Genomic DNA, 13111 nt, shown 5'->3' with positions numbered 1-13111 from the left:
ATTATTTTGATTTTGAAATCCTCAAAGACCTTCCGTGCAAAACATAAAATCAATGAGGGTGAAATGAACACTTTGTAAGCTATTATATGGAAGTGTTTCACACTGTGCCTGGAAAACAGACCATGTTCTACAAATATTAGTTAATAATCTTGTTAGGAAACCAAGTACATGAATCTTTATGGGGAACAAGGGAGAACAATTATATTCTAGTTAAAGCATAAAAAAATGAGAAGAAACTAACTAGGCAAAGGGGACACTCTGCAAATGTCATACAAAGAACTTCTCCAACTAAAATCAGGAAAAATGAGCTTCCAAGTAGATAAAATATGTCTGTAGTTGTTTTCCTTCTTTCCTAGATTCCTTACTCAGGTAAGGTACATAGGATACTATTAGTTACAGAGTTTATTTATGTCATTGCAGTCACATTAACATAGAAATCCTATAGAGAAACAGATTATAATCCATTCAGAGGAAATGTTTTGGATATGTACTTATCAAAGAGGAGAAACTTGTAAGATAGTGTTAAGAGATAACACATTTTTGAAATATTTTATGAAATCCATTATTCATTCAGAAACAGAAAATTGCAATATTATAGAATACCTTCTTCAGGGACCTTTTCACTTCCTTGTTCCTCAAGGAATAGATTAACGAGTTCAGCATGGGTGAAACTATGTTGTTTAATATTTGCACCACGGCATTAAGCAAAGGGTTGGGTGTGCGCTGCAGATAGATGATCATGACTGGAACATAGGCACAGAGGATTGCAGTGAGGTGGGCACTGCAAGTGGAGAAAGCTTTCCGCCTTCCTTCTGCTGAACGGATTCTCAAAATGGCAATACCAATGTGTGTGTAGAAGACAGAAATACTGACCCAAAGCAATAATGGCAGAAAACCTACATTAATGGAACCTACCCTCTGAGCCATGGAACTGTCAGTACAAGCAAGAGGTAAAATGGCAGGGATGTCACAGAAGAAGTGTCCCACCTGATTGGGACCACAGTAGGTTACCTGAAAGGTAAATGTAGTGAGCATAGTCGCATGGAGAGCACCCACCAACCAGGCCACCAAGACCAAGCCAACACAGACTCCAGGTTTCATGATGAGCATGTACCTCAGTGGATGGCAGATGGCAACAAAGCGGTCATAAGCCATGACAGAGTAGAGGCAGCCTTCGGTACAGCCCAGAAAGTGGTAGAAGAAGAGCTGTGCTGCACATCCTGCATACGAGATGGCTCTGCTCTGGCCAGAGAGGTAGAAGAGCATCTTGGGACAGGTGACTGATGGGAATAATATGTCAAAAATGGACAGGAGTCCCAAGAAGAAGTACATGGGGGTGTGAAGAGCAGAGGAAGAAATGATTGCTGTCAGGATGAGTAGATTTCCAAGCAGGGTGAAGAGGTAGATGAGTGAGAAGACGACCAAGAGCAGAGTCTCCAGTCCTTCTGTCTGAGGTATTCCCAAGAGAATGAACTCATTCAGTAAGGTGTAATTGCTCATATTCCTGGAAGGATAGACAGCAAAAAGATCATATATATATTCTTATTATATATATATATATATATAATATATATATATGAAGGTAAAGTGAAAGACACAGCCTTGTTATATGCATTAACTGTCACCCATTTTTGATTAAACATAAGATGACATCTTGATCTATTTTCTGTTGCTTTACCAATATGAGAAAGCATGTACCTTACCAAGAATAATGATTTATTCAGCCCTGGCTTCTGATGGCTGGAAGGTGGAAAGAATGCATACTATGAGGACTTTCTTGCTGGAGGGAGCCCTTAGATCAATCATATTATGAAAGGTACTCTTCTAGCAGACCACTAACATGGCATTTGAGATAGATTCACTTCGGGGCCACTGTTGTGATAAGCTAAGCCGCTGGCTGCAATGCTGCCATCCCTTATGGGCACATTTTTTGTGTCCTAGCTACTTTCCATCTACTGTCCTATCAGTGGATTGGAAAAAGCACCGGGAGATGACCAACATGTTTGGTTACCTCTGATCCATGTGGGAGAGCTGGAGGAAGCGCCTGTCTCTAGGTACAGGTCTGAGCCACTCCTAGCCTTTGTAACATCTGAGGAGTGACTCAGTACATGGCAGATATCTCTCTTTGTGACTTCTCCTTTCTTCCTATACCACAGACTTCCAAACAAAGAAACAGATTTTTAAAAATGGACTCATTTAACGAATCCACGAATCCATGATGGATCAATTGCCTCTTATGTAATTACCTGGTACCATTTCAGAATGCCTCACCATGGGAATCAGAATTTCGGTGGGAACATTCAAACCCTAGTAGTTAATGTTGAAACCATATATTTGAAATTTTTTCAAACAAGTTTATGCCTAGAAAATATTAACATATATACCTTCAATATGTCATACCTATCCATGAATATGCACATAAATGAAATAAAATGTTAGCTCATTAAAATACTGGATGAGCTAAGAAGATAAATACACGAAATGCTGGATAGGTGAGCAAAGTTAAATTTGTCCCCAACTCACTCTGTTACATGAATCCCCTGTAACAGATCACCCTGGAAGCCTGACCCTCAGATTTCTGTTCACTTGCTGTTTGAGGTTCTAAAGACGTGTCAAACGTCCTAACTTGTTGTCTGAGACCACTTGGGTTCCAATGCTTCTGACTAGGACGGTGGAATGTAATGCTCTTCAGTAAGTAGTACATTTGGGGTTTTAGTCTGATTCAGATAGAACACACACCCCTTAGTTTGAACATTCCGTTATAATATTCATTAGCCTGAAGAAAACCTGTCAACTTTTCTTAATGGGTAGCTTGGGAGTGATATTATATAGATCGTAGGTTTTAGTGCAGGCTTGTCCTGTGTATAGATAGAGATGAGATATTTGGTTTTTATTTACAATTGGAAATGTTGAATTCTTGAACCAAATGAAACTAATATATATCAATTCTAAAACATATATATTTTTTTCACTTCATAGGCACGTTTAAAAATAAGTTTTGTGGTAAATATCAGGGGTTTTAGCTTTTGAAACTGATGTTATGCATAAATCCAATGTTGTTAACTACCGTTGTAATACTGTATAGTACAGCTCTCATACCTATTTATCTTGTGGCAGTACTTACAGTTTCAGTTCATTAATTGGAAACTAACTCCCTATCCAGCCACCCTCCTGCCCTGCCCCAAGCTGGAAATCCCTGTAAACACCATTCTGCCCCATATTGCTATAAAATTCACTGGGACTTTCCTTATTTTTTTTGTTCTAAATTTGTGAGAAATACAGAAAGGCAATTGAACATGCTGAGAAAGTGAAACCCCTAGGGCGTGCTGTGATTATCGAACCCTTCGGATGCCTGTATTTTAAGTTTTTTGTAAATTTTCCAAGAAAAACACAATGATTTCACTTTCAGTTATACATTTTGATTTATTTTTAAAGACATAATAAATGTATGCAAAGCTTTCTAAACATAATCGCTCTAACTTGTAGTTGTAACTCCTGGTGCATTTCTCTTATCCTTTTACAATGAATGCTCATTGATTGGTAATTTTATGTTTTAAAACACTTGAAATTGTTACATAAATTATGCTTTCCATTATACACAAGACATTTTGATTGACTTCAGTACAGAATCTGTTGGACTGAAAGATCTTTGAGAATAAACACTCTAATTAGTCCTGGGAATGGTAACACTTATCACAGGATTTGTGGAGTAGTCATATAAATATTTCTAGATGAATGAGTGAAAGAAAAGTTAGATATTCTTTGACTAGTTTCTTAAAGAGACTATACCTACTCTTGTTCAATACTTTTGCTCTAGGACTTAGGACAATAGTATCACCAAGACTAAGTAAATATATTGCTTGGTATTAATTATTTGAATTGACCATATTTCCAAATACTCACCAATGGTTTCTATTTTCTTTATCTCTAGTCTTCTTATTAGCTCTGCAAGGCAATGGTTGCAGGAAATCAGCTTATGACTTCAAATTCCTTGTCTGCTGAAAGGTACTCAGATATTAAATTGAAATGTTAAATACTTAGTTCCTGTCCTAAGAAAGAGGGGAAGCTTTGAATGGCTTCATATTTGTTGGCAAACGATAGCTGTCTATTGTTGGAAGAAATAAAATACAAGCTGTGAAGGTAGAGGAAAGAAAGAAGAGCTGCATCTTCCTCAGTAAGAAAGTCATGATTAGGGAAATATTCTGTAATGAAAAGAAAGGAAAGTGAGAAGGAATTAATGAAATAATACTTGAAACAGAGCATGCTATTCTTCTGACCATAAGAACTAGATTTAGGTCACAGATCTTAGTCCATGTGATAATTAAATACAGAACAGCATTATCACAAGGTATTGATGATATGAATTTATTATTGCCTTAAGGAATCAAGTCTCTGAATATTCTGTTAGTTGTATTGGTTCTTTGAATCTTCCGGATCCAAAGCATCCACTTTCCATTTTTCCCTCACCCAGCTTTTGTCTGCCTGTGGATCATCTGGAACTGTGGTCAGTTTGTGTCTGTGTTGAAGCTGTTGGAAATAGTGCACAGCCACTGGGGTGTTGGTTACTGGGACGAATCCCCTGCTCTGCGTCAGCCATATTGTTACTGAGGCTTCTTTGGTTATTTCCAAACAATGCTTATTATGTGAATGAACATGGAAAGCAAATGGAGCAGTTATTTTAACACATCCCTAGGACAAATCTTTTAATAACATTAAATCAGAAAAGAATTGAGTATAATATGTGACTTTTGAATTAAGAATATGTAGGAGATAAGCAGATAGAAAACAGGAGGAAGTTTAAGGTCAGAAACCAAATGTAAAGGAATGGGAAAACACTGCTCAGCACACGGGTGTTTGTACAGTCGTACTTGGTATTTAGTGAGTATATAAATACTAGCCCTTGATTTCTTGACATAATATTCTTTTTCAAAATCATGGTGAGGCCTAAGTTAATATTCATAAATAACCTTGGCTTTTAAATTTAGGTTCCTTTTTTAAATCTTAGCCTTTTGCTGTCCTCCTAATCTGTTTGAGGTAAGAATACTATTGTGTTTTAAGTGTTGTTCTGTCGAATAGACAAGCAGTGCGTTTGTAGCATTAATTATCTGGCACATTTCAGGTGTTCAGTAATTGCTATTTATTCCTTTATTCCAAGCAAGAATAAGAAAATAATTTTAATGCAGTGATTTTATGCTGGTTAAAACTAATGTAAAATAAGTCATAATTTTGAGAGAGTATTTAAAAATATCTCTAGATTCCCGTATAGGCATGCTCTGAAACATGCTGATGGGTTAAAAAAAAAAAAAGAAAAAAATAACAAATATCTTGAAGATGACTGGGAACCATAAATATCCATTGCACTCCCAAACTCTACAAGACAGCACCCCTTTAAGCATACAAAACACAGAAAAGCAGGAATCATATTACACAGTATAACTGATGTATAAGGTGAAACACATTGTTGTTGATTCTAAAGCAATATGAGTATGATTTTCTGTAAAATAAAGCTACAGTAAGCTTACAAATATATCTTAGGAATTAACATTATTTTTCATTGAGGTATTTGTTTACCAGATGTTAAGACCTTACAATTCAATGTCATTTTTAAACTTTAAACATTACAGGAATTGGCATTTTGGCACTGCATGCAGCAACTTTACCACTACGGCAGGGTGCCAGCCCCCAAAAGATAAATATTTAAAACAAGGATTTTAAAACAAAGATTTTAAAGCAAACATTATGAAGGGTTTTTCTATTTCTCAACCCACAATCAGACCAGTGTATACACATCAGGAACACATGGAATCAGGAAGCACAAATAGGAGAATTAGAGTTTTGTAACCTGGATGGAAATGGGTATAGCTTTCCAGAATTCAATTCCAAAGCAAATATCTGTTCAGAAAAAAACATAAATGTGGAACATGAAAAAGAACTTTGTTTAAGGATCTAAAGACCTAAGTATAGCTTCTGAATTTAAGTGTTATGACCAAGGACTAGTAATTTATCATCTCTGAACATCAGTTTCTCATTTTTTCCTTAAGCACTAAGGTCTTACTGTACCAGGAGTTTCAGCCTTAAGAATTAGCATTTAGCATTCTCAGTGTGGCATCTCAACCATATGGGCTCCAGTTCTAATACCGGCAGCCCTGCTTCCCATCCAGCTCCTTGTTTGTGGCCTGTGAAAGTAGTCAAGGATGGCCCAAAGCCTTGGGACCCTGTATCTGTTTTGGAGACCCAGAAGAGGCTCCTAGTTCCCGGCTTCAAATTGGCTCAGCTCTGCGCATTGCAACCACATGGGGAGTAAATCAATGGACAGAATACATTTCTCTCTGTCTCTCTGCCTTTCTGTATATCTGACTTTCCAATAAAAAACAAACAAACAAAAGAATAGCAGAGAGTATTGTAAGTAGTAAAAGCAGGACAGTAGACATAAAATTGCAATTTTTGCCATTGTGTTTTGTTGATTTTTTGGTTGTGTGTTCCTCATGTGTGCCTAACAAACTTGTATTTTACATCCATCACTAAGTATGTGGATAGTTGCTAAATCTGCATTGACAATGAACTAAAATTGCTATAAAGAGTAAATGTGATGATGTTTAGGAAATATTTTGATATGTAATAATATGCTTTTTAATGAGTTACTATTGTCATATTTGCTGTGATGCATGTCTGATAGAAGTACTTGTAAAATGGTGACAGTCAATAGCTTCAGTCCAAGATCACTGAGAGAAAAGGCAAAGTAAGTCTGTAGACCAAAGCCTAAGAATATATTTCAGGCAAAAGAGAAGAAAAGGAGAGTAATGAAGAAATCAAGAAAATATCTTTTATAAGTCTTTTTCTCATGCAATATTATTTTCATCCTACATAAAGTAAATTTTCATTATATTTAACTTATTTCAAATTGTAGGTTACTTCACTGTGCTTAGGATAGGCTAGATACTAAACTAATTAAAAACTAACCCAAAAGGAATGGAAGGATGCCTTTCTGCCTCCTGTGTGAGTGACTGCCGGGAGACACTCTGGTCACCACCTCAAGAAATAGGAAGTCCCCGGTGGTACTTTCTTTTGCACTATTTAGTCTTTGCATCTCTGCATTGATGAAATAAAATAAATCTGATGAGAGAGCTGAGCACCTAAAAGTAAAAAGAAAGACGTGATAGCTGGGTCAAGGATGAGTGTATCTTTCCTCCTCATACCTCAGTCTCTTCTGTGGAGCCGTAGAGCTCTGTTTCCCAAACATCTCTGTTCCCTAGGTGTCGGGAAATCAGGGCTGGGTTCTTTTTCTCTCAGAGCCTCAAGCATAGAGGAATCTATGTTTCTGTTGCCTGCACTATGATCTGGGGGTGATTTTCTTAGAGTCAGTGAAAATAAATACATCCCCTGCTTCTATGGGATTTTAGCGTATCATAGTCCCTCTGGAGCCTTATCCGCTATAAATCCTTGTATTCAGGGAGCAAGCAGCAGCGGCTTGAGCTTAGGGAGCAATTAGATGGATACTTAATGTTGAGAGGAGGTAAGAGTTTGAGCATAGTACACAGTAACCAAGGTGATCTTGAAAGGCACTGGGAGTCTATGTGCTTAGGAATCCCCTATGATCACCCATTGTTCTGTTTTGGATACATATCCCATCTGCTCCTTTTGCTTTCTATACACCATAAGGATTTGGCCTGTTTATCTGTCATTTTCCCAGTCTCCACCTTTCCGTTTCTGCTGTGATTATGGAAGACTTTGTTGTATGGTGAGCAGCGTCTCTTTCTCCCGACATCTATCTCTGGCAGCTCCCTTTTCATGGTGTCACAGCATGGCTACGACCTTGACAAGCAGACTAGGTGTCTCTGAGATTATACCACTGGACTGTCTTTCGCAGGACTGGGGGAGGGCCCTGCCCTAAGAAGTGGTTAGCACCTACAGAGAGCTGTGAGGAGTGTCATAAAGGAACAAGTCTTGATTTTACGCATCAGAACTTTACCAGGAGAATTCTCCTTAGGAGAATTCTGCAGCCCACAAGCTGGCTGACATGTTCTGCATCAGCATAGAGGAGATGGATGTTTGTTGGCCTGCAACTTGGACAACTACTTTCTCATCGTCTTTTTTTAAAATTTGTTTTTCCTGTTTCTTTTTAAAATTTACTTAATATTATTAGCTTTTTATGATACAGTTCCATAGGCCATGGGATTTCCCTTGCCCACTTCCCAATCCCCTCCCCCTCACTGAGATCCCCTATATTCTTTTTATATTGCGTTTCATTTTATGACATCATTTCATAGGCTCTGAGGTCCCCCCACCCCCTCCCCATACCCTTCCCCTATGGTGGATAACTCTACCTTATTGCAGTATTCCAGTTCAAATTCAGTCTTGTTTCTTTCATTGCAAGCATGTACCATGCATAGAGTCCAGCATCTTATTGTCCAGATCAATCCAACAGTTTCTTGGGGAGACCATCTTTGGTCTAAAGGCAGAGCTGGCAGAATATCGTTCCGACCAATTAAAAGCCATAACACAACATCAACAACAGTTTACATCATTGTGGAGTTAATTGACATGGCATTGAGTGACTGATATGTTAGAAAATGTAAGTTCTTAACCACATCTGTGACTACTTCATTGCCATTTCAATTTTAGTTTATATACAACTGGCTTCTATCCACCTTAAAATGGCTATAGGATACTATTCAGCTGTCTCGTGTCTATTTTCATTTTTATATTTAGCTGTTTATTGTATTGAAGCATAATTTTTACTGAACTTGGCAGATTTTAGGATAGTCCAAACTGGCTTATAACTTTGACAAGGCCATGGGATTTCCCTTGCCCACTTCCCAACCCCCTCCCCCCTCACTGAGTTCCCCTATATTATTTATATAGTATAGTTCTTCATAAACAATCATATATCATCACTGCAAAAATGGACAATTGCAGAAAATTTAGCATTGTATTGTCAAAATATAATTAAGAGTTTCATTGGGAGTTCATCTTTGATCAGGAAGTAGAGATGCATACTGCATTGTATGCTCACTTCTGCATATGGCAGTCTCTATCAATAGCTACTGTACATCCCCTTAAATGGAAAGCCACAAAGCAAAACAATAACAGGAAGAAAAAAGAAATTAACAACGCCATGAAGTTAAATAACATGCTACTGAATGACCAATATGATGCTAGTCCTACTGGAACATCCAGTTTCTGAATTGCAACTGAGCCATGAACACTATTTGCGCCAGGACAAGAGTTGGTTTTTCTTTGAAGCTCAGGACAGGACTTTGAGAGTGTGTGTCCTGAGCAAGACTGAACTAGTGTTAATTTTGGAAAGACTTTTTTGCCAAGCCTGTGCACTCCACACAGTTCTTTCATGTAGATACCTTCTTGTTCTTTTCTTCTGTTCTGACTTAAGGCTACTGAAGTATCAGCTAGACACTTGCAAGGAGGAGGTAAAAAGATACAAACAAAAGAGTAAGTTCAAACCAGTGCGCCAGCTCTCTCTGGCCAGTGGTGTAGACATGGCTAGTATGTCATCAGTGAATGATTTCCATTTCCATTTGTATTCTGCGCTACTTGAAACATATGCCTAGAAATTCTTGGCCTCAGTATGAGCTATAGTATAGTAAAGATACTTAAGCCCATTTGCCTTTGTCAAAACCAAGTGGAAATTTTGAGAATGGAAGCCAATTGTTGATCCTGTGTCCATGCTGTGCACAGAGAGTAGAATTAGCACCTGTAGTCCATGTGACAGGGTTCATCAATCACTGTCCTGCAAACCCAGGCTTATAATCTACCCAGAGGCACTGTGGTGGGATTAGACTGTGGGCCAGAGCACACTGGAGTGCGAGTGCAGCTGCAGGACACCGAAGCTGATACTATCCCTGTGGATTTGTCTCAGTGCTTGAGGATCAACTGTGGTCTGTGCTGCTGAGGGCTGCCACATGTATGAGAAGGCCTCAAGCACTTTTCCTCATTGCCTTCTGGGTACATAGACACCATCACTGGCCTGGCTTTCAACCCAGAATCTTGGATGAAAAACTGCAGCTGTTCCTCCCTGATCAACGTCTGACACATGAACCTGACCATGAGTGTGACAGGCAAAGCTTGACAATGCCTCTAGCACTCGGTCAGAAGCAATGGCGGTTTTTCACAGGATGGGGCCTCCGTGATTCTGCTCACATCTGTGAGCACTCTGTTCCTCAAGCCAGAAATAGATTCCCACGTGACTTCACAGAATTTGGTTAATACAGAACATTCCTTAACAAAAGTGAACTAGCGAAAAAAGAAAAAAAAATCTGTTTCTCATTAGGTCTAGGTGTGTTTCCTTGGACAGTTTCAGGGTCCTTTATGAATTTTATCTTGCTGTACTTTATAAAATAGTAGCACTTTATAGGGTGGCTATGAGTATTTAGGGCCATAATGCTTGTGAATTTTGTGGCACATCATGTGCACTTATGATGCTTGTTATTTCTCGACATTGGATGAAACACATCTTTATATGTACAAATATACTTACATCAGCAAAGGATCATCCTTCCTCTGTTTCTCTCCCCAAAATGACTGCCACAGCCAGGGCCAGGTCAGGCAGCAACCAAGGGCCAGGAACTTCATCTTGGTCTTCCAAGTGGGTAGCAGGGGCCCACGTACTTAAGCCACCATTTACTTCCTTCTCTGGTGTGTTAGCAGAAAGCTGGACCAGAAGTGAGGCAGCTGAAGCTCATCTAGAACTCTGATATGGGATGCTGATGTGGCACTGAAATAGGCTTTTCATTACCTGAACTTCATGCTGTGGCTTCTCTACCCATTGGAAAAATAATATTGATAGAAATATTCCCCTGTGGCATATTTTATTATATTTTAATTATCAGTAATTTTTGAGAATGAAATTAGGCATGTTTCTACTTTTGATTTTTTGACCACCTTAGTGGTAGAACACTAAGGTAACATTATCAAGTGAATTAAAATTTTATCACAAAAGTTTACAAAAAAGGAAAGTATCACTATTCTCAAGGTTGTGCCTTTGAATGACTTGCAATCTGTTCTTTTTTAATAAAAAATTTTAAACTAACATGATTAGATATGGAAAATTTATTAGGGATCCGAGTCTTTTTCATGAAAATGGGTTATTTACATGGAAATTCAGTGCCCTATGCTTCTCCCAAGTCTTAAGATGCCATCAGGCCAATCCACAAAAGGAAAATGAAATTAACACTGAAACATGCCAAGTTGTGACAGACATTCAGTTATTGTAACTACGCAGAAGGCAGATTGTAATTAGTCTATTTTCACAAATGGTACCTTAAACTCAGAGAAGTTAGGTCATTTTCCTGAGATGACACAGTTCTTACCTGCCAGAGGTGGGGTGGATCACAGCTCACAGATTTCACTCTGTAACTAAGTTGCCCCTCTGCACTAGATTCTGTGCCTCAGCTTTCCACAGTATGTTTTACTGTCTGGATGAAAAAGGCATGTGTTTTACTAGTCCTCAGAGATTTGGATTTTTGATTTCCATCCTGCCTGCCCAAAGGAGCACATATTTATGCTTTTGGTTTGTCAGGAGCATATTTGCTTATAAACTGCTACTCCTAAGGAACAGCCAGCATCTTCTAACATACTTGGGTCAGACAAGTGGTGACTTTGTGATAATGAGCATTATTCTGGTCTGAAACTAAAGTTGGCTGTTTTGCAAAAGTTAGCAGGAATTTATGCTATAAGCTCAGTGTAAAATACCCATATGTCTATGTTTTTAAATAGTATATCCATCTTTCCATCCATGTTACATTTACGCTGAGTCCAGACTGAATGCAATCTCACCGAAGACCACAGTTTGAAAATGCTTCCTGCAGTGAATATTTTTGATAGTTGTGTACATGTCTGAGCATTTAGTCACTAGATCTCTTTGAAATCTATCTCTTAGTGTCTACAGTGGATTGCACTCAAGGAGAGTGGGCTGAGGAGTACTTGCAGTCATCAGCATTTATGTGTACTCATACATTAGTCAGATATCTTGGGGCTTTCCTAACCAGCAGTCCCCTGCAACAACCGAGGGGGTGAGATGGCAATGTTTTTCAGCATGAACCACCGGAGATAGTCTGAGCATGTCCATTTATGGTAAAGCCAGCATTATCTTATATAGAGTAGGAAAGGGGAAGGCAGAAGGGTGTGTCCTGACAGTGCTCCCACACAACAATGACACTGTAATTGGCTAGAAGGCATGTCTATCTCTCTGGATCCTCCAATCAGGTAGCAGGTCATGCACACACGCACAGCTGACAGGTATGCTGCAAGGAAAGTTCACCACTTGTGGCTGTGGGTCAGCTGTAGGTCACACACACCACATGTAGTTAGCATGCAAAGTAAGACTACATCTGCTTTTCAGAGTTCCCTGTTAGGGAAGTCCCAGCTCATTCAAAAACAAAGAAGAGAGACTGGGGTGCAACCCACTTCCCTGGCCTGTAGGAGCACTAAACAGGTCAAGCTGAGGTCTCCGTTACCTGAGACCATTGTCAGGGTGTTTCCCCAGGGACATGGTGTGTCGTGTGCCTGTGACCTCACACATAGGCCAAGAAGGCTGAGATCCAGGGGCGATCTCCCACACAGATGGTTTTTTGTACTTTGGGTATTTATTTTCTTAAACATTTACAAGGCTTAAGTGTACAAAAGATTTTCAGTGTAACAAGAACAGTGGAAGTCTTTGATGAATTTCTTGGAAGATGCCAGACAAGAGAGCATACAAATCAGAAAATGAAAATGCTATGATACTAGAGAACAGAAGGGGGAAAAGGAAGTGATATTATGGGCTAACCTGCTTACTGAAAGCCGGTTACGTACCAGCATTAGTGCTAAAAGTGGTAAGACAAACAGCTCTCATTTCAGGAAGGGAAGTGACTCTCAGAACCTCACTAGATAAGTATCAAACTATACTTTTTGCACATCAAGCACTTACATTACACTGATAGGTGCTGAAATAAATTGTGTGATGCCTTCATCACCTTCAGACCTCTCTCCATTTTATAACTGTGTTGTCCTATTAAGAGAAATATTGAAGTTTACACCTTCCATTTTAATATATAATATGTGAAACATGATATAGAATATATATTATATTGCATTATTTGTAATGATATAATATAAA

General features: G+C 38.7%; 1 protein-coding gene across 1 annotated transcript; it reads right to left on the bottom strand.

Annotated features, from left to right (window-relative positions):
• Positions 1-570: 570 nt before the first annotated feature.
• Positions 571-1500, bottom strand: LOC121153945 (olfactory receptor 148-like). Its single transcript, XM_040976703.1, has one exon. It carries the CDS (start codon positions 1498-1500, stop codon positions 571-573), a length of 930 nt encoding a protein of 309 aa, XP_040832637.1.
• Between the last annotated feature and the right edge of the window lie 11611 nt (positions 1501-13111).

The sequence above is a fragment of the Ochotona curzoniae genome, unplaced genomic scaffold, assembly GCF_017591425.1.
Source record: "Ochotona curzoniae isolate NIBS_2020 unplaced genomic scaffold, NIBS_Ocur_1.0 contig_2723, whole genome shotgun sequence".
NCBI classification, from domain to species: Eukaryota; Metazoa; Chordata; class Mammalia; order Lagomorpha; family Ochotonidae; genus Ochotona; species Ochotona curzoniae.
The sequence above is the reverse complement of the archived record's forward strand: the minus strand, read 5'-3'. Positions and strand labels throughout refer to the sequence as shown.

Coding starts and splice junctions, on each gene's coding strand:
- LOC121153945 (XM_040976703.1), bottom strand. CDS start 1,500: ATGAGCAATTACACCTTACTGAATGAGTTCATTCTCTTGGGAATACCT.